Source organism: Scylla paramamosain, chromosome 33 (genome assembly GCF_035594125.1).
Source record: "Scylla paramamosain isolate STU-SP2022 chromosome 33, ASM3559412v1, whole genome shotgun sequence".
Classification (NCBI taxonomy): Eukaryota; Metazoa; Arthropoda; class Malacostraca; order Decapoda; family Portunidae; genus Scylla; species Scylla paramamosain.
In genome coordinates this window covers 10494912-10517367 of record NC_087183.1, presented here as the reverse complement: position 1 = coordinate 10517367, position 22456 = coordinate 10494912, and the positions used below count along the sequence as shown (strand labels likewise).

The following is a 22456-nucleotide window of genomic DNA, read 5'->3' as shown; positions in this document are numbered from 1 at the left end:
ACATTGTCAACAAAAAGCATTCATCTCTACCCTTTAAACAAGTCTTGATGAGAGAACAGGCAGCGCTTAAGAATACACCGTCGAGGAAGCAACTAGAATCTTTAAGGATGTTTTCATAATCCCCGTAACAGTTTAACAAGAATTTCACATTGTCGCTAAGAAGAACACTTGATTAATCATATGTCTTTAACCTTTGAGATTTAAAGCGATAGATTACTCGGCAACTGATCACAACTATACCAAGAACCAACCGGAGACGAGAGAACACTGATGGGGAGACTGAAGTAAATAAACCACTTCTCTCTCTCTCTCTCTCTCTCTCTCTCTCTCTCTCTCTCTCTCTCTCTCTCTCTCTCTCTCTCTCTCTCTCTCTCTCTCTCTCTCTCTCTCTCTCTCTCGAGTTATGCGACCATTGACCAGTCTCTTGTGGCAAAAAACAAGGGTGCATCTACGGCTTCCTGGAGACCGTAGAAATCCCATACATAGGCTCTTTTTCTCCGGCCTATACAAGTTAACTGTACTTATCTGTACAGGAAGCGGCCTCCGGTAACGAGACGGGGGTTAAGCCATAAGCCATATACAGCAAATGGCTTAGTGTATTATGGTCTGTACCTTGAAGACTTGTGTGGTATAAGCTAATATATCTTAACTGGCTTAACTTGCTCTGTAGGCTTAAAGTTTATGAAAGTTAAGCCAATATACCTTGCCTGGCTTGGGGTGTAAAGCCATTCACCTTGCCTCTCTTAGTGTACTGACGAGTTATAGGCTAGTAATACATGTGGGTTAAGCCATACACTTCAGTGGCTTAGCGTCTTGGTGGGTTAAGCCATATATATATATTTCTCCTGGCTTATTGTCTTGGCAACTTCTAAGCAAGGAAATTAGGTGGTTTAAGCCATATGCCTCACTGGCTTAGCGTCTTATGGGTTAAGAATCTATATGGGTTAAGCCGTATGTTTCTCCTGGCTTATTGTCTTGGTAGTAGGCTAAAAACTGGCGTGGGTTAAGCCGAAGACCTCATCTGGCTTAGTTGAGCGCCTTAATGAGGAAAACAAAACTGACGTGAATTAAGGCAAGTATTCTGTTGGCTTAGTTGAGCGGGTTAAGCCATGTACTGTGCTGACTTGGAGTGTCTTGGCTTAGCGTCTGGTGGGCAAGGAATTAAGACGTCACGTAACATTCAACTGGAGAGGAGTGAAATATACATGCATGACCTTCGGGTTTCACTTCGGGTCCTCCCCTGCGTGTGTCCCAGCGTGGGTGTAGCAAAGGAACGGTAAAGAAAGGGGTGAAGGAGAAGAACGTACTCACAGATGTTTACAAGTGAAGAAATGGCGTATTGTAACATTATTTTTCTCGTTCTCCAACAGACAGATAAAGGAGAGTGTAAAAGGGCAAAGGGAAGGTAAAGGAACAGGTAAAAGAAGGAGTTTATAGAAATACACAGGTGGAGAAGTGAAGCATTACGTTCATTCTCCTTTGTCTAACTGATAAAATGAGAGAATATTTTGCTGGCTATATTATCAGTAGATTGTATTAATAAGAGGATAAAGGAACACTAAATGAACAGGTAAAGGAAAAGGAATATGTTTCGAGGAGTTTACAGGTGAAAAATGACGCATAACTCATTTTCCTTACTCTAACTGACGGATAAAATTAAAGAAGATTTTTGGGTTACATTATTATTAGATCATAGTGGCAGGAAGGTAAAGGAACAGCAAAGGAACACGTAAGAGGGAAGGAACGTGTCCACAGGCTTTACGGAAGATAAAAACACACTCAGAAACTCATTTTTCTTTCTCTAATTGACAGATAAAGATGAGAAAAGACTGTACTGTCATTAAATTATACGACCAGGAAGGAAGAGGAGGGAAGGAACAGGTAAAAGAACAGATAAACTAAGAGAACGTGTCTACAGGTATGAACAGGTGATGACATAACGCACGGTAACTTCCTCCCTCTAATTGACAGGTGAGAATGCGATCATCTGTTACGGCTATCATTAGAAGGTGAAGTATCGATAAAGAAACAGGTAGGGCAAGGTAAATGTTTGCAGGTGATTACATAACGCACGGTAACCTCCTTTAATTAACAAGTGAGAATTATACTTTTTTTTATTTTTACTACTATTTTTAGAAGGGTCGTTAAGGAGCAGGTAAGTCAAGGTAAGTGGTCGTGTTTACAGGTGTTTACAGGTGACTACATAACGCATGGTAACTTCCTTTAATTGACAGGTAAGAATCAGAATTTTTTTTTTTTTTCATTTTTACCACTATCATTATAAGGTAAGAGTCGTTAAGGAACAAGTAGGTCAAGATAAGGAGATGTGTTTACAGGTGATGACATAACGCACGGTAACCCTTTTTTTTCAACCTCCCCTCTAAATGACAGGTAAGGATGAGGCAAGATTTATGACTTTATTACCAGCTGACCTTCATCTCCGGCCCAGAAAATGATGGATGGCCGTGATGGAGGAATGGGAAGAGTAGACGTGGTGTTATAAATCAAGACGAAGGAGGAAGAGGAAGAGGAGGAGGAGGAGGAGGAGGAGCAACTGAAGGAACAACATATACAAGTAATCTAGAAAAAAAAAAAACATGAGAAAGAGAAAAAATAAATATAAGATTAGAAACAGCTGACGTGGTGTTATGTAACTGAAACAAAGAAGAAGAAGCAGCGAGAAATTGAAGAAGGAGAAACTGAAATAAAAATGTAAGTCACCAGGAAAACGGGAGTAAATATAAAGAAGAAAGAAACAGAACGTGGTATAATAGAAATTGAAGAAGAAGCAAAAAGTGTAAGTCAGCTACCAGGGGCATGAAGTAAACACAAAGACTAAACAGGGAATTGAGAAAAATCTACATGGTATTTAACGCCAGACGAAGGAGGAACTCAAGAAGAATAAAGTGTAAAAATCATAATAAAACTAGGAACCAAGAGAAAGGAAAAGTAGTCTGTGAATTACGAAACATGATAAAGAACGTAAGATTAAATGTGTATCATAAGAAAACAGAAAACGATAAAAAATAATGAACTGAGAGAGGCCACGTGATACCAACTCTCTGACAGACCAATGATTACAACACTTGATACTTTATTGAGCGAAAATACTGAGCGAAAACAACGCGACGGGCACTGGAAGGTTTGAATTTATCTCTCCTTCAGCTGTCAGTGGCGCCTTTCAGATGTATACTATATTGCACCTTAATGTTTCCGCTGCTCCCGTTAGATATCACAACTATGGATCAGCCTTCAGTTCCTATATAGCCTGTCTTCTTTCACTGCATGCATGAATGTTATTTAAGGTTTACTTCTCTCCTGATGGGTAGATGCGCCTTCCTCAGTCACTCCCATTACAAACATGTCTTATTTCACTACATCTATAAACCTTCTCTTTAAGTCAACCTCGCTTTTTCATCCACTCGTACTATAAGCATGTCTTCTTTCACTGCATCCATGAACGCTATCTTAAGTCTGCCTCTCTTTCTCCTTCCGGGTAGATATATTTGCTGCATCCTCCTCTCCACACACTTCCCGTCTCTCCAGGTGACATGTTCTAAGCCAGTCTTGAACGTGAGGAATCATACTAGTCAGGGAGTTATCTTTCAAGTTAATACAGATCACCGTTCTTCCGTCACAGTTCAGCTCTCACGCCACAAGCACTTCATTCTCTGCGCCACATACAAGGCAAGCTCATGGCGAAGGTAGTAATCATGTGCGCCAAAGTTTGCTATGCTGTGGAGTTACAGTCTGTCCCTACCACCACACCCCCGTGCACTTTTGAGTCACGAGTTTGAGTTATGAGTTTGGATGATCTTAAGTTTCTTTCACTACAGTTTTTTTTTTCTTTGTGTGTGTGTGTGTGTGTGTGTGTGTGTGTGTGTGTGTGTGTGTGTGTTTCATATCACATACTACTTACAACGTTCAATGTAAAGGTAAGGATTGGATTTTTTTTTTTTCATTGCTTCTATTAAGGATTGATTGATTAACTGACAACCTGACTGAGCGATTGAATAATTTACTGACTCATTGATAGATTGACTGACTTACTGACTGACTGATTGCGTGACTGACTGACTGACTGATTAATTGGTAGGTTGCTGGACTGACTGACTGACTGACTGACTGACTGACTAACTAATTGATTTAAAGGGAGCTACGTAGATAGATAGGTAAACAGGTATAGAGCGAGAGGTAAAATTAAGTAAACAAATAAACAAGCAGGTCACCACTAGGTTAGCGAGCGAGGTAGGCAGGTAAGAGTCGATATAGACTAGCCAGGTACAATAAGTAGATAAATTAGACAGCCCAGACAGCTAGACCGATAGATGTAGATTAGAGAGCTAGGTAAGCAGGGGGAGGGAGGAAGACAGAAGGGAGGTGCACGTTAGAGAGGTGGGTAAGTACGTAGTTAAGATATACTGTATGGGTAATGAAAAACGCCTCACTATCACACTACAGCTATTTATACTTAAGATGGCTTCAGTTTCCAGTGAATTTAAGCGATTACAATACTAAAAAACACTTTGTAATCAACTCCACGGGTGATATTGAAAGAATTAACAGGGAGGGAGTGCAAGGGTGAAAAATGAACAGTGACATCGATGTTTATAGGGTAACTGTGCCTAAAAAATGGACGGCGATAAAGTGTATTTGACAAGGGAGTAAAATTAATCTCTCTCTCTCTCTCTCTCTCTCTCTCTCTCTCTCTCTCTCTCTCTCTCTCTCTCTCTCTCTCTCTCTCTCTCTCTCTCTCTCTGAAGTGCTACCCAATGTCAAGGCACTTCAAGGTTATATTCACTTGACAATCTACAGCGGCTATATTAAACTTATTTTCCAACGCGTATTCTTAAAAGGGTTTGCTCTCATAATGACTGCTTTCAAACGCTACACAGGTGACTAGTCGGGCTCTCTCTCTCTCTCTCTCTCTCTCTCTCTCTCTCTCTCTCTCTCTCTCTCTCTCTCTCTCTCTCTCTCTCTCTCTCTCTCTCAATTTTTTTCCTACGACAGCCCTAAGTAAATAAGAATATGACACCATGAATTTAAGCAGTATTCCTGGCTTCCTTAACACACCTATCTACCGATTTCATTACCTACATATCTACCTGTCCATACCTACCTATCTCTGCAACCCTTAAAAAAAAAAATTATTCCTACGAGTCCCAAAATGAATAAGAATATGACACTAAAACCCTACGCTATTTCCGAAGGCTCCAAGTGTCATAAGGTCCCTCCCACACATAGCTGCCTTGTTATCTTAATTAGCCGCTGCGCATCAAGAGATCCCGCCCTCGCATCCCACGCAGCTAATCAGGCCAATGTAAATAAGGTGTCACTGTTTACTTTGAGTCTCTCGGGACTGGAATCTATAGGTATGGCTGAGGACTATACATAGAGGCAGTGTTTATATCGGTCGTTGCTTGTTGTGATGCTGAAGGAGAGGAGAGGAGAGGAGAGGAGAGGAGAGAGGAGAGGAGAGAGGAGATAAGTGAAGAGGAGGAGAAGGAGAGGAGAGGAGAGTATTTATATTCGTTGTCAGTTGTTGTGATGATGGAGAGGAGAGGAGAGGAGAGGAGAGGAGAGGAGAGGAGCGGAGAGGAACGGAGCGGAGACGAGACGAGAAAAGGATGAGAAAAGGAGAGAAGAGGAAGAGATAGGAAAAGTAGAAAAGGAAGAGGAGGAGAAAAGGAGAAGGAAGAGGTGGGAAGTGAAAAAGGAGGAGAAAGTGGAGAAGGATTACAATTACACCTTTCAATTTATTTCCTCTACCATACACTGCGACTAAATTTCGAGGCGGTTCATAGACTGCAACAAGAATAGCCACTGATGATGAAAGCAATAAACCTATCACCATTAGCAGCTGAGTTAATGGCGGAGTAGGAGGAGGAACAAACAGGAGGAAGACAAAGGAGGAGAAGCAGGAGAAGTGAAGGAATGTCTTGTTAGTAGTAATTAGCTCATTGTTTTCTCTTTCACAAGTCAAATGATACAAATTAGGCGCCCAACATTAACTCCAATTAATATGAAGTTTAAAAGGTATGAGAGAGAGAGAGAGAGAGAGAGAGAGAGAGAGAGAGAGAGAGAGAGAGAGAGAGAGAGAGAGAGAGAGAAATTTCGGTCACCACCTCATCTGTGTTGCCGACAATAATAAAACCATAAATACAAGAACTTTTCCTAATTGGCACTATCGATATACACTGACACCGTGCCGCGCCACCTCCACCTCCTCCTCCTCCTCCTCCTCCTCCTGATCCTTATCCCCCAAACTAAACTACTGCGGAAAACAAAACGCAAGAAATAAACCAATAAAAAAAAACACTCAGGAATTAAACCTTGAAACGCCTTGACTTTTTGGCAGCCGAAGTAAGTTTCCGCTAAAGAAAACGTGTTGCGTTGGACATTCACCCCTCTTGGTCATTGCTGCCTGACGGAACTGAATTGTGGCGCAAATACACATGCACGGCGACTAACCAGCCCATTCCATGCACTGAAAATGAGGTCAGTCAATATTTGGAGACTAATCATGCGGTCTTTTCCTGAATAAATATTGTATACGTATCTTTGAATGTAAGTTAGTGCTGTTTCTGTGAGCTTTTTTTTTTTTTTTGTAAGTGTAATTGCCAGTGCGAGTGAGTGTATTTGTAAGTGTAATTATGAATGTGTCTAAGTGAGCGAAAACGTCAGTCTGAGTATATCTGTGAGTGTACTTGACTGTAACTATCAATCTGAGTACCTGTGAAGATATCAGGTATATAATATGTGTACTGAATATTACTGAATACCTAACGCTACCAATTCGCTGCTTTCTGTAAGTACCTTGTGGAAGAAAAGAGTAGAAATCTGTAATAAAGGGTTATACAAGAATAAACAAAGACACAAACATAAATTTCCCTAAGCTCCTATTAACTTGCAATTGGTTGGGAAAAGAAAGGATAGAAATCTGAAATAAAAGACATACAAGGAAAAATATACGTAGAAACTTTAATATACATGTATGAGGAAAGTACAGCACAAGGATAAAGAGAAACAACATAGGAAGTGAGGTAAAACTTGGAAACAGGCACAATAATTCTAGCCTATGGTGGGTGATGCGCATATGTGGCCCGGAACGCTGCCTACTCCGCTCGCGCTCGAAACAATGAATGAACCGTTGAACCTTGAAATAGCCACGCTGAGAAGGAAGGGATAAATTACTGAGACAAAATCAAAACTACAGTCATGCTGGATAATATGCTATTGTGTCCACGAACCTCTAGAAATGTAATGGTTTAAATTTCCGCGCAGCACCATCATAACACAGTGCAAGAGTGATGAACTACCGGATAGCTACTTTTAATACATTACTAGTGAACACGAGGGGCCACCTGAGATCCCGGCACGCCCACTCAAGTGTTCATAGTAAACAGGGAAGAAGGGAAAGTGTGTGAAGCAGAAAAATGAGAGATGCAGTCAGCTGATGCGGCGGGGAGTAGCGGGAACAGCGGGTGGAGGGGGATTAATGCCTGCCTCCATACTCGCCACATCCAACGTAAACTGTACTTATTATTTCACCCAATACAATATACGTAATTATAACCATTCCGAAGTTTTTGATCTCTATATGAGCGTGAAATTGCAACTTTACCCGAAAATTAAGGAGCATTATCCTTTTCAGGGAGTGCCGTTAAAAAGACGAAACTTCTAATCCAAACAGTTGAATTGGCCTGAACTGGAAGCACGGCATGGAGCCCCGCCGGTTAGCCCTGTCCTAACATGACATGAAGGAAGGAACATCTAAACTGCATTCACGGATGGGTTAGTGTAGGACTAGGTGGTAAGGAATTACAATTACAGTGAAACAGTATGTAGCAAATACGAGTGCTCTCCGGAACCTTATATCTAACAATACGTAATACTGCTCATTAGTCATGGACTCCTTCAAAACTGTAGTGTTATGTGCCACTGACATAGGAGTGAGAATACAGGGCTACAGGCCACTACACGCTGAAAGAATCTTAGGCCAGTGCTGAGGACCTCAGAGGCCTGCAGACTGGCAGCCAGCACCGAGCCTCCACAAAGAGCACCAGGCAAGCACAAGTAACACAAAGGGCCACTCACCAGGATTCTGCCCGTCGTGGTCTGGCCCGAGATGAGTTCCCCCGCCCAGTCCTTGGCCTCCGTGACGAAGTTTCCCTCCATCAGGTTCTTGGGCTTGGGCTGGCCGGGGGGCTGCCCCTGCTGCGCGAGGAGCTTGTCCTTCTCCTGCTGTTTTTGATATTCGCTGGGATCCCTGTTCCGGCAGCAGAGGAAGGAGAAGGCCCGCCATATCAGAACTATGAAGATCCCTGCTAGGAACGTGAAGATACTCGAGAGCAAGAAGCACCACCATTTTCGATCTTTTAGACAGTCTGCCTGCAAGTGCTGGGTGAGATCCGGATCTTTGGACATCGTTAACACTTCATGTCACTCCGCCTCGCAGTCAGATAATGCAAAGGTTGCATTAAAGTAGAAAGTGTGTATTGTCTATCACATCGTCAGGTAAATGAAAGGGTGAGTTCCTCTCAGGACAGCCAACGTAACTGCCAGACCCATGGCACGGCGGCAACTCGCCCTCGTTCGGGTTGCTCGCAGCCAAATCAATATATAGTCCGCCGGCCAATGGCAGGCTTCTCTGTGCGTGACGTCATTAATATGTAGTGGCGACGTCATGGCTAGGTGCCCAATAAGAGTCCTGGATTTGCGTGGCACTAATACTATGCACCAATGGGAGTCTCTCACAGCTATGACGTAGCACTGCGTCCGCCACTCACACACTTCCCTTTTGTAAATAACAATGCACTATAATCTCAGATTTAGAACTGTATCTTATTAAAAACCAATAATAACGTCACACTAGTAGCCGATCATCTGCAGAAATATAAAGATACCATTTTTATTTTTGTTTTAGTTGTATGACATTTGAGTTTTGAATCTGAATAACAAATCATAATTGTTCTTTTACACAAAATCACGGTAGATCCAAAATGAACTAAGGATCACATTCAAATATCGAAAATCACTATAAATGAATATTCATATATAAATCTTAACTCAAAATAGGATTTACCAGATATAAATTGACATTGATCGAAGTACATTATGATGCCACCAAAGCTGCCATATTGCCCTGTCCGGTAGACAAGAATAAGATATTGTTTTAAATTTTTAGACATGAAAATAGAACTTTGTAATAAGATTTACATTATTTCTTACTACTTTGACATTCATGGCAGATACTACACTTTCAAAACAATTTCTGTTACGAAAGTAGAGTTTAAAGATGGCGTACGTATAGCACGTTGTGTGGCGCTTCGATTGCAACCAACCAAGACAGCTGTTCCGTGTTTGAGACCGCCTTAGACCAAAACCAAACCAGCCATCTTCAAGTTTAACCACCGCTTTGCCCTCGTAATAACAAAAACTTGAGATTGCAGTGTGGCTTAATGTGTGCATAACGTTGTGCATTCCTGACACCAGACAACACACCTGGCTGCACCTGTATAATCGTCAACACCTGCCTGGCCGACTGTCCCCCCTGCCTCAGGGAAGCCTTGATGCGCCGCCCGCCCTAAGTACTTTGCAGCAGTCACGGCTCAGGAGCACCTCGCCGCCAGCCAGCAGGTGTGGGGTGCTCATGGCAGGAAGGGCATGATACAGGATAATATTAAAATAACATAAGCGCTTCCCCACGAGGGCTAGGTTAGATAAGGTTTAGATTAATCTAGCATGAGGGCTAGGTTAGATAAAGTTTAGATTAATCCAGCATTCTGCCATGTTTCATTGCTAGTCCCTTCAATGCGTAGAACATTATTTTTTTAAGTCACAATTTTCCCCAGTGGTAGCCAGTGGTAGAAAATTTGTTGGCGAAGGTTGTTTCCATAATACCCTAAATTGAATTAAATACTGAAATAACTTAGTGTTTTTATCTGAGGATTAGGTTAGACTAGTTTTAGATTCAGTTAATTAATTTCACTGTTGATCTCTTTAAAGTAATTTTTTTAGATTTACACTATAATCCCTCTATCCCCCCTTACCTAGCAGGGGAGTTGCAACCCCCTGGCCCCCCAACCCCTAATCTAACTTAACCTAACTCCTGGACCCCCTCAGGGATACTAACTTAACCTATCTTACTGGATCAGGTCTTGGGAGTTTTTCGGGGAAGTGCCTGTGTCTATTTTAAAAACTATTGATTTCCCATGAAAACTCAAAGAGATAAAGTTTCTTAGAATCCAGTAATTTATGCAAAAATCACATTCCCACTGTTATAAAGTATGACAGTGTAAATCTGAAATAATACCCTCTTCAGGATATTGAATTTCCAGCATACCTAGTATATATATTTTTGTCTTAGTTGATTTTTTGTTTGTATTGTATTTTTGTATTTTTTGTTTGCATGCTGTTTCTCAATTTTGTTTTCAGGATGGACTATGATTCAGATGAGAATGAAATGCTTGAGTCAGGAGTGGTGGACGTGGGGGAGAAAGGCGGCCTGTCATCGTGTGGATACTGGTGAGGAGTCTGAGGCTTTCCTCTTGTATGTAATTATCCACATGAAAGCAACTCGGTGAACAGTGGTTGTAGTGTTTCTTATTTATTAATCTTCATGTTCTTTTTATGAATAGTAAATAAATATAATTATATCTGAATTTCAGGAAATTTTTCAAAAATTATTAAATCTTGCTTTTGATTATGTCATTCCTAATCTCATGAAAGTACTTGTTTGATTTTTTGTTTTTTTATTTTGTATTTATTTGCCATCATTTTGCTGTACTTTCACTTATCACAGAAGGATGGGGCTGGATAGGGACAGGGTGGGGGTTGGGTCACATTCTGACCTATGGCTTCTTCAGAGAGTGCCAGCACACATGCCTTGACCATTTGGAGGTCAAGAGATGTATGTCTGTATGTGCGACTGCATGTCTGAACATTTCAGTGGAAAGCTACGGAACCTGAATTCGGTGGAGCTGATGTGCTGGCAGTGTGGCTCATGGTTCCATGAGTCTTGCATCAGCTACCAGCTCGGCAAGTTAGTGCCCTTCATGCTCAATTACTCCTTCACATGCAAGAACTGTTCACCAACCAGCATTGAGATCTTCCGCAAGACCCAGGCCCGTAAGAAAATATTGGCATTCACATTTTTCTTTGATCCTTACTGCTCCAGATGTGATGCTTGGATGAGAAAATGGAAAGATATCTGACATCTTACGAAACAGACTAACCAAATAGATGAAATGGTATAGATAAACAAAGACACAGCAGATATGCACAACATGCAGCATTCTGCCATGTTTCACTATTTAGTATACCCTTCACCATTAGCCTTCATCCCTCACTTCTTCCATGTCATCATTCACTACTACATTTCACCCTCATCTCACCGTTCCTCCAGAGCTGCGAGACATGTGCATCACTGCTCTGGCCAACCTGCAACACTCATGCCAGAAGGACAGCAGGGGAGGGGCTGGCACCATGTTCAGTCTACAGCGTGATGTTATACCCTTCTTGGAGCAGAACTGGGAGGCCCTCACGACTGCTGCTCGCCGCTCCACACAGTCCTGGCACACCACTGTGAGTCACCACAGCCACCTCTGCTTCTAGGTCTCTTCTACCTTTTATGAATGCTTCACATTTTGGTTTTCTTTATGTGAGTAGGTCTGCATGAATCTTCCCTACCTATTACTTGTTTCTCATTAATGAAGTGCCTGTATCACTTACTTATCAGTGTACAAGTTTTCACTACTCTATCATTCCCTTCCACTATACTTGTATACTTTAGATCTCAAGCAGTGAAGCTACACATCAGAGTCAGTTAAAGCCCAAATATGGAAAGTTTATTATCTTTGGAGGTTGAGCTTGAAAGAGTTCTTTATGCATCAGTAACAAGATGATCTGTTCTCCATACAGCTTCAAAGAATACTGATGAAAGAAGTGGATGCCTACTTCAATGTGGAGGAGACGGGTGAGAGTGGAGAGCCCACACAGTACCATCCCTACTTTGGACTCATCACATCCGACCTGACCCTCATCCGGCCCCTTGTGGACGCCCCTGGTGGGTGGCGGTCGCCCCTCGCCGGCTCCTGTACGTATCCCCCACCCACCACCCACCTCACACCCCATAATGTGCCACCACTGCAACTTGAGAGATATAACCCTAACAGACAGCTAGTGTGTTGCTCGCATACAATATACACACACAGTAATGGACTCACCTGCCACTAATTGCTGCCTCCTTTCCCACCTTATTGTTGGATCCAGGGATTAATGAAATAGGCATTTTTTTTTTTTTTTATCTCACTTTCTCCCATCACTTTCTCTTTTTCTGTGCTCTCTCTCTCTCTCTCTCTCTCTCTCTCTCTCTCTCTCTCTCTCTCTCTCTCTCTCTCTCTCTCTCTCTCTCTCTCTCTCTCTCTCTCTCTCTCTCTCTCTCTCTCTCTCTCTCTCTCTCTCTCTCTCTCTCTCTCTCTCTCTCTCTCTCTCTCTCATATCTTTTCTCCTATTTTGTACTTATCTTGGTATGAAGTTTCAGTGCTAGGCACTGATTCATTCCACTGACTTTTATTTCCATAACACCAGGGGTGCAGTGCTGCTGGATTACCTCAGGCTTTAACTTTCATCATAACACATGGCTTGAGACCTGGAGGAATGTAAAAAAAATAATAATAATAATAGGTGTATGATTTTGTTGCCACACCTCAAGATCTAGCACTTCATCCCTGTATAACACCTGCATTGAGGGATGCTTCCCTCTCTTTTTTTTAATGTTCCATGCAGGAAGTGCAGAATTTTGTGTTCTTTTTTATTTTTTTTTATTTTTTGTTACTTGTGCCATTTTTATAATTTATTTCTTGTTTGAAAGCTACATAGTTTTCATCACTGATACATGTGTACATTACATACAGTATATATGGCATAATTAATTATCTCAGGCATTTTTCCCTTATTTTGTGTACCTTTACAGTCAAATCTCATTTTCTGCAGAATTAACTTATTCTGATCTACTGATAGATCTATGTATTCCTGGCTTGTTTTAAGGTGCACTGCAAATTGATTTTTCATCCTCACCAAAATTTACTTGCTCATTTGTAAGATACCTTTACATAGAAATAAATATTGCAGTGTTTTACAAATGGATAAGGCTTTCAGTAGAAATAAAAGTCTTTTTGCCAGACATTAAAAGAGAAGGTGGAGGTACATAGGGCTTCCAGCACACAAACCCATCACTCAGTGGCAGAATTGCTGTGTTAGAATCCATGACAATGAGAATATTGGTTATTTTCAAAATTATTGTCATCTTATGCTTACTTTATGAAAGAATGCCAGGGGTTTACACAAGAACACATAAATGTCAGAAGTGAGTAATGACTGAATTCCTTACATGCCTAGAAGCACTGCACATTTGGAACATGTGTAAAAGGTTATATGAAAGATTATGCATAATTAATGATGCAACTCAGGATGATTCTCTCTTCCCATTCCAAAGCAAAACTTTTAAGTACAAAAGGTGCAATGTAAAAGCTAGAGATTGTAGTTGTATGAATGCATCCTAATGTGATGTAATCTGAAACAGGATTCAGGTATATGAATCCTCCATTTAATAACTGTATATACAGCAAAACAAATGTGAAATAGGGGGATATGTAGAAAAAACTAACAAGTAACAATTGGACATTTCATTATGCTTCCTGCATCTGAACATTAAAAAGGGAGAGAGAGAGAGAGAGAGAGAGAGAGAGAGAGAGAGAGAGAGAGAGAGAGAGAGAGAGAGAGAGAGAGAGAAATAGTTACCAAGATTTATAAAATTCTTTTATGCTTGCTTCAGGAAACTAAGAGAGGTTTTCCTGAAAGCTATCTAAAAGAGCCGGGTTGATAAACTTGGATCCAGCACTAATGCAGATTTGTTTGTGCGTTTTACTTGGCTCGCTAGACTTGACTTAATCAAACCTAGACTGTTGTTAGGAAGTGCTGTAAAGCTATCAAAAGCTTGCCTTATGATGCATGTGCAGATGTAAAAATGCTGTGAAGTTTGTTTGTTTATTTATTTATTTTACTTTTATTATTTCAAAATGTTGATTTTTGAAGTGTATACAGTGCAAGTATGATTAACCATATAACTGCCACCTTAACTGCAATATGTTTATTTCTTTCTTGCAGTTTCATCATCATTACTTTCATAACATTATGTCAGCTTGTTTATTCAAATGATTTCACTTGTGGTAATGGTGGGTGATTACAATAATATCTACGTCATCTTGCTTCTAATGTTGGGTAGCTAGTTTTTGTATTACTTACCCCCTGGTGTTTTTGCCCCTGAAAGGCTCGGGTCTTATCTACTGCACACAGAAAAGCAGGTGTTTCTTTTGTATATATTCCAGCATAACACCTTCACCTCACAAGCATGAGTCACGTTATCAAGAACCATCCACTAACCTGTAGTCTGTCTCCTTTGTTTTGTACATTTTGTTCTGTTGTCATTTTGTTGAGTATTTTGTTTAAATTACTGTTTCTTTCATTGAGTTTCTAATCATCTCATTATTAGATTTCATTCTCTCAGAGGCAAAAATCCCTAGTTCCAGTAAAAGTAAACATTTAAACAATAAAATCACAACAGGAACTTTCTTCCAAGATTCACAAAATCATCACAAAACTCACTCAGACATGCTCATAAAGTTAAGGGTTATGTGGCATTTCAGACCATCATTACTGCCAGTGACTAAATTGCAACAGCATTTACTTTTTTTTTGTTTTTGCAAATTTTTAATTTTATATTAGATACAGAATGGCCCTAATTCATAAAGAAAGAGGGATGCTTGTATTTCTTTAACTACAGATATCACCATCTGAAGGAAACAAAATGACAGAGAACTATTTTACCATTAATGACCTGTCATATGAAAGGAAACCCCAAACTCATGTAGCCCATCTCAGAAAACAGTTTGTGGTGTCAGTACAGTGTATATATGGTGTGTGAGCTGGTAAGGGGGAAGCAGGAGTCGGTAAGGCGCTTGTTCTTGTCTGTGCAAAGCTATACCTCTAGTCCTCGCCTGTCACTGTCGTAGTTTATTGATCTGTTACTAGCCTCTGTTGTTAGTCAGAACAGAAGTTGTTACATATTCTTTCACCAAGTTGCATATACCTCCACCATCATTTGAAGTTACTGCATACTTGATGTCAGTTACAGGTTGTCAATGATAAGCTATACAAGTTTACCATCCTTTATAGTGATAGTGACAAAAGTATTTGTAGCTGCTTAATGTCTTGTAGCTAGTAAGCATTTATTACTCATAAGGACCCTTAGTTAAGATATTAGTTAAGATGACTACATAAAAACATCAACCAATAGATGTTGCTGATCATTCATTTTGATAATTATTTATAGTTTTACTCTGAAACTTACACACAGTTTCATTCTTTCAGTCTATCAACACTATTAGTTATTCTCTTTATTTTTATGTGAAGCTCTTGGAGCTACAGTGAGTGAGCACTTTGAAAGTCTTCAGTTATTCTTGTTGCATCTCTCATTGCCTTTCTTTTCTTATCATATATTCATTCAACCTAAATACATATTGACTTACTAAACCATGTTGTACATCAATCAGTTTACCCTGCCCATCTGCACCCTTCCAATTTAAAATTGTGTGAATCTTCCAAGGTGTTTACACTCAACAAATTAAATCAATCAGTACTTTTCACGTTCATTCATTTCGTTTCTGTTTATAGAATAGGACAAAAATCGGATCTGTCAAGTCACAAGTAACTTATTTTTATATTAACAAAAACATTACAATCATCCAATTACTACAGGCTCTCCTTTTTCACATCTCAGATTCCATCTCAAAGTTTTTTCCAGCTTTATATTTAGAGTTACCTACGATATTCTTTCATTTGTGTGTCATATATTATCTAGTTTTCTGCTATCTTCTTTCATATCCATGAAAAATCCACATTCACAAGTTTCTATTCATTTAAGAGCCTCCTTTCTTTCTCTTACTCAATATCTTCATTATCATCTTTACACAAGTCCTCTATCCTTTTCCTTTGCTTTCACTTCCTAATGAACTGTGTTAAAATTATTTTGCACTTACATTTTAATCATATATCAAATGTAGAGCAACTTTATTGTGTTAGTGACTGCAGAGCATATAGTTCACAGTAATGGTTATATTAAGTTATATCAAGATTTAGCTTTAAGTTCAGTACATATTTTTAAATTCATCATACAACATTGCATCCACAGCATCAGCTTTGCACAGTAGCAGTAGAGAAGGATTGGTTGCTGACAGAGTTGTATTATTAATTTATCAAAGAGTGTATGGGTGTGTGATAGAAGATGCTGATGTGTGTGTGTGTGTGCATATGTGTGTGTTTGTGAGAACATATCTGTCTTCATTCACTGACATCTTAAAAACAAGCATCTTTGTTTCCTGTATGCTAAAAGTAATTTTTTTAAATTTCTTAAAATATATTGATTGATCCTAATTTTATCAACTCCCTATCAAGCAGGATATAGCAAAAGAACATTTTTTGTCATTACTATTCACACATGTGAAAGGTGTATTTGAATCAAATTGACATAGTAATTATTTTCTTTTGCTGATAAGAAAATTCAAGCATCTTAATAGAAGCTAATGAAACCTGTGTCACAGTAAAGAGTGATACATTTATTTTCTCAGGGTGCTTTGCTGTTTCTGATCACTGTGTGTTACCTTGTCAAGTAGTTACATGATGTAGATTTTCATTGATCATATTCATATAATAATTTTGGAACATGCATGTATTCATAATATTGCCCAAGGCTTTGTGTTGCTATGGATGCATCGAATGCCACTTGTCACCTCGTGTTTCAACCTGTAGCAAGCCTAAATGATTATCCTACCTTTGAAGAATCCAGCCTCACTGTGTCAAGTATTTGACTTTACATCACCAATGGATATTCTTACTCAGGGATTAGAGTTCATGAATGGTCTCTGTATTCATTGATACTTAAAAATTTTTGACTTTGCTTCAGAAGGCATGGTTGTGATAATCACTTTGTTGTTGACTGACTCACTACTAACAAGGATGAGAAAAGAAGGGAAGAATTCAGGTTCCATTGGTGTTGATGACTTAAAAAGATCATTTTCATGTTTCATATTTTTCTACCTTGCTTGTGTCTTGCCTACTCCTATGTTGTAAGACTCAGCAAGCAAGCACAACCCAGCAGTGTTAGATATCATGTTGGGCATAAGTGCAAAGCATGCTAGACTTACAGTGGGCCACATTTAGGGCTCCTGAATGGGTCACAAGCTGAAGACTGTGTGCATGTGTGTGTGTGTGTGTGTGTGTGTGTGTGTGTGTGTGTGTGTGTGTGTGTGTGTGTGTGTGTGTGTGTGTGTGCTCATCCATAAGTGGTGTGTGATGCATAAAGTGTTTTCCAGTGGGCGTGGTGTGTGTGTGTACCCCTGTGCTTGGTGCTGCTTCATCATTGCCAGAATCCCATGTGAATGGTAAATGTGTCTGTTGACTGCTGCCTCCTGTGGTGACACATTAAATTTTGGATTTTTTGGTTAATCATACTTCTCAGTAGACTTGTTTTACCATGTTGCACAGGAACATCTTCACAGTTTGTGTCAATGATCTGCATATTGTTGAATACATAAAGTTTATTGAAAGCTTCATCTTAATATTTGAAGTGTAATTTGCAAAAGTATTTATTTTCACCAGGCACACAACATTGATGATGAAAAATTTTTCTAAATAGAAATTACTGTAAAGATTTAAAAGAGAATGCTCTTAAATTTCAAAGTGGGTTTTAGCAAACTTATATGTGAATGGTTAATTTTATTGATATTATGCTTTTCATATAGATTTATTCAGAACACAAAAAATATTAAATGCCTTAAAAGTGTCATGGAGGTAAATAAGAGAGACAGACAGAAAAGGATTGAATAATTCAGTAAACATTTTTATCATATTTACCATTGAACCGTACTGCAGTCTTTGGTTGTGAATGCTCGTCTGTATCCCTTGTTAATGAATTTAGCACATTACTCATACAATAAATTTCAGGTGATTTCAAAACTGCATGAAAGCATGTCTAAAAGAAATCAGTAAATAGTATACACTTAGGTAGTTTAGCTTTATAGATGTCTGTAGCCTTGTATTTACATGATTGCCTGGTAGCATTAAGAAACACTTAACTTAATTAGAAAATATAGTATATAATTCATTTTCATTGACTTTTTTTTTTTTTTTTTTTTTTTTTTTTTTTTTTTTCTCCTCTCTAAATCAGAATAAAAGGAATTCCATTTTTGTTGGTGTTCAGTTAGAAGATATTTACTTGATTTATTGCAGTATGTAGTCTAAGAACTTTTACCTCCATAGCATTATTTTTTGGTAACTTAATGCTGTGCAGTCTTCCCTTTTGTTGGTATATTTAACAGTGGAGATGTTTTGTGCGCATGTGTGTGTGTGTGTGTGTGTGTGTGTGTGTGTGTGTTTGTATACGTGTATACAGCCCAGCACCAGCAGTCAGGGAAGGGCCGAGGAGCCAAGCGAAAGGTTCCAGAAACTACCACCGGCAACAAGAAGGCTCGAGGGGACATGCCAGCCCCTAAGCTGCATGGTTATCCAGTCGACCATCCATTCAACAAAGACGGTTACAGATACATTCTTGCTGAGCCTGACCCGCATGCCCCATTCAGGTGAGGGAATAAATAAGCACAGATGCACACTGTTGTGCTTTTCATAAAGACTGGTCACCTCATGTTTGCTGATGAATGCATTATGTAAGAATATTGACATTTGGTAAGATATGGTCATCTTCTTCAGGCAAGAGTTTGATGACAGCAATGACTGGGCTGGAAAACCTATCCCTGGGTGGCTGTACCGTGCACTTAGCCCTGGCGCTGTGTTGCTTGCCCTCCATGATAGAGCACCACAGCTGCGTACGGCTGATGACCGCCTGGCTGTCACAGGAGACAAGGGCTATTGCCTCATACGGGCCACTCATAGTCAGTCACAGTCCTTTCATTAGTATCAATCTCTCACAAGTAAAGTTTTTAGGATCTCGCACATCCATGCTTGGTAACACACAGTTCTTAGCTGTCTTATCTTTCTTGTTCTTTTGATTATATATATATATATATATATATATATATATATATATATATATATATATATATATATATATATATATATATATATATATATATATATATATATATATATATATATATATATATATATATATATATATATATTACAACACAGAGTGGCACACTCCTCTGAGTGATTTTCCATAGGTAATTTCATGTCATGATTAAGTTTTATGAGTTGGGGAATTTCATAGAGATGACAAATTTTCTGAATATTTCAAGTTTTATTTTGTTGATTTTCTGTGTTTGGATTTTATTTGTGCATTTCGGTGACTGCTGACTATGTGCTGTCAGGTGTGAGTCGTGGTGTTTGGTACTGGGAGTGTACCATCGATGATCAGCCTGAAGGGTCACACACACGCATTGGCTGGTGTCAGCAACTTGCCAACTTGCAGGCACCTCTTGGATATGACAAGTTTGGCTACTCTTGGAGGTCAAGGTGAGGTTTTAAAAAACCTTGAAGTTTTATACATACATCCCGTGCATTATCTGCAAATTTAGAGACTTTTCTCATCTTTCTCTGTTTTGACAAAGAACGTTTTATTGATGGCATTTGCAGTCATTCCAAGATGAATGTCACCATTATAAAATTATTGTTTGTTTTAAGAATACTAATGTTTTGCACTGACCTCCTTAGGAAGGGAACAGTGTTCCATGAGTCTCGGGGAAAACACTTTTCTGATTGTGGATTCAGTGAAGGAGACACACTTGGCATCATGATAGACCTGCCTGAGAAGAATCCAGTGTCCCAGTTTCCCCCCACCTATAAGGATAAGGTAATGGTTTTTGCAGTATTCTTTGTGTGGCACTTGTACCTTGAGCTACTTTGTCTCTTCAGCTTAGATATATAGATATATATTTCAGGTCCTCTTTTTAACCCAGTAAATGTAATTTATTGACTACAAAAATTACCTGTATTGATCATGTTTTTTGTAATTTGGATAATTTTGTTTTCCAGCCTCTTGTCAAGTTCCGGTCTCATCTATATTATGAAGATAAAGATGATGTTCCAGAATCCCTGAAGAACCTAAAGCCTCTTTCAGGGAGCAAAATAACCTTTTTCAAGTAAGTTTGATTGTGAATTTGGACAGCCACCCATTGTGCTCATAACAATACTGGTAATTGGCAATGTGTGTTCATTACAAAGTATAAGTTCTTTTACCTGCAAAGCTGTATCTGAGAACACCACCACAGAGAAGTAGCAGCTGCATAAAAATTAAAGAATGATACCAATGATAGGTTCTTGAATTTATATATTTACCACACCTAGTATTGATTGGATCAGTTGTCCTTTTAGTACATAATTTTGAAATACTTAATGAGATATGATTTCTCCTAGAAATGGTAAGTGTTGTGGAGTGGGTTTCCGGGACATCTATGGGGGCAGCTACTATCCAGCAGTGTCACTGTACAGAAATATTACTGTCTCCGTGAACTTTGGGCCAGACTTCAAATACCCACCCACTACACATGAATATAGAGGGGTAAGGCAATGACTGTGATGAAGAAAAGAAAACTCTTTACATCTGTTGTATTACTTTTAGGCACTGCTGTTTCTGTAGGCTTGTAAACTTAGCTAGCAGATATCACATTTTATCAGTTACTTCATCCTCTTTGATGCACTTCTCTTCATCTGATTCATTTTATTTCTCTCTCAGTAACAAGTTGTCAGTGTCTCTAACTTACCATCTATTGTTATCAATAGTAATAGTCATAATAGTAGTAGTAGTAGTAATAGTAGTAGTAGTATAGCAGTAAAAGCAGTAGCAGTAGCTGTACTTGAGACTTAATGAGAAGCAAGGGTTGATGAATAAGGATGACATCTGTTACATGGCAATTTTAATCTCATCCATGAATTTGAGTAGAGCCTTGACAAGTTAGGAAGAGAATCATGTTCCCTAATGCTTCTTTTGATATATCCCTTTACTTAGTATGCTTTCTGTCTCCCTAACAGATGCATGAGCGGTGTGAGGAGTCCATGGTGGAGAGAACCTTGGCAGACATGACATACTTGGTTGAGAATGAAGGCAAGCTGAGGTTAGATGTCTTCACTTGAACTTGCTAAGGAACACAAGCTCTCCTTGGATGACTAATTAATGGAGAACAATATATACTAAGTATTTTCAGTGATAATTCAAGCAATTGTCTGTCCAACTTTCATTCTATTTCATTATTAAAAGGAGAGAGAGAGATTTTTTATATCCTGTGTTTGTGAACCTTTTTATTGGTTAATTACATTTAAGTGTATGTTTGTGTTAATGTTCATTACATTATTCACAGCAAAACCTCTCTAGAAATTTTGTTTTTGTTTATTCATTAGTGTGTGGATTCACACTACCAATATTTGCAAGCATGTTTGAAAGTTCTTTTATAAATACCTGAAATACATACTGATTTGTCTCTTTGCTGAGGATAAGATCAAAATGGAAATGTAAGTTGCATTGTGAGGGATATTGGTGTATAACTTGTGTGCAAAGATACTTTTACATGATTTAACGCTAAACTACCCATTTCATATATATATATATATATATATATATATATATATATATATATATATATATATATATATATATATATATATATATATATATATATATATATTTTTTTTTTTTTTTTTTTTTTTTTTTAAGAAGAGTAATGCAGCACTCAATGAAAGGATCCACATATTGCATCATCCACTATTTTAGTAAAATTTCTCCATTCCTACACAAGTTAATTTTATTGATGACTGGGCGCCCTCACGCTCTTATAAGTAGGTGATGAGCACACTGCTGTTCTCATTATACACCTTTGTTTACTGGGTGTATCCTCATGGTGGTGGCCTGGCAGCTCATTAACTTACTAACTATTCAAGGTTAAGAAGTGAGGCTGCTGCCATCTTGAATTATTGACAGACAGCTGCATCAAAGAGAAACGTAAAGAGCTCTTCCGTGTGTTATGTTAATCTATATAATTATTTAGTATTAAACTCAAGTATATCTCTAGATGGGCATTTCATAAAGCTAAACAGAGGTTGAGGATATTTTATTTTCATGCCATGTTTATGTGGATATTTACAATCAGACTCCAGTATTCATACATATTCGGGCTAAAATCATCTTGTGCATGGCGTTAGGGATCAGTAAGACTGATTTAGTAGATTCCACGCTGTTGCTTTGCTTATCCAATGTATTACTCAAGTTTATCTTTAGGTAAGCAACTCATGAAACTAAAATAACCTTGACTCGACTCAGAAATTTATGCATCGGTTGACGGGGAAGAACGTTATAGTCATTTTCACGTCATAGCCACCCATCAGCTAA

The 22456-nt window shown here is 38.9% G+C and overlaps 2 protein-coding genes across 3 annotated transcripts in view; one reads left to right on the top strand and one right to left on the bottom strand.

Annotated features, from left to right (window-relative positions):
- LOC135089485 (calcium-activated potassium channel slowpoke-like) overlaps positions 1-8819 on the bottom strand; it is a 99579-nt gene extending 90760 nt beyond the window's left edge. Inside the window, exon 1 of the mRNA XM_063985062.1 lies at positions 8098-8819. Within this exon, the coding sequence (XP_063841132.1) occupies positions 8098-8427 (330 nt within the window). The 5' untranslated portion in view covers positions 8428-8819. The remainder of the gene's footprint in view (positions 1-8097) is intronic.
- A 531-nt stretch (positions 8820-9350) lies between these two features.
- On the top strand, positions 9351-21350 carry LOC135089667 (set1/Ash2 histone methyltransferase complex subunit ASH2-like). Of its 2 annotated transcripts, none has more exons than XM_063985563.1 (12): positions 9351-9639; positions 10438-10527; positions 10952-11130; positions 11408-11586; positions 11923-12097; positions 18512-18698; positions 18826-19007; positions 19446-19590; positions 19789-19927; positions 20110-20216; positions 20491-20635; positions 21106-21350. In XM_063985563.1, the coding sequence occupies exons 2-12, from the start codon at positions 10439-10441 to the stop codon at positions 21205-21207; spliced, it is 1629 nt and encodes a 542-aa protein (XP_063841633.1). In that variant the 5' UTR covers positions 9351-9639; position 10438; the 3' UTR covers positions 21208-21350. The 2 variants fall into 2 exon arrangements, with proteins under 2 accessions (XP_063841633.1, XP_063841634.1); XM_063985564.1 differs by having other exon boundaries at positions 9377-9639; positions 11923-12067.
- Positions 21351-22456: the final 1106 nt, after the last annotated feature.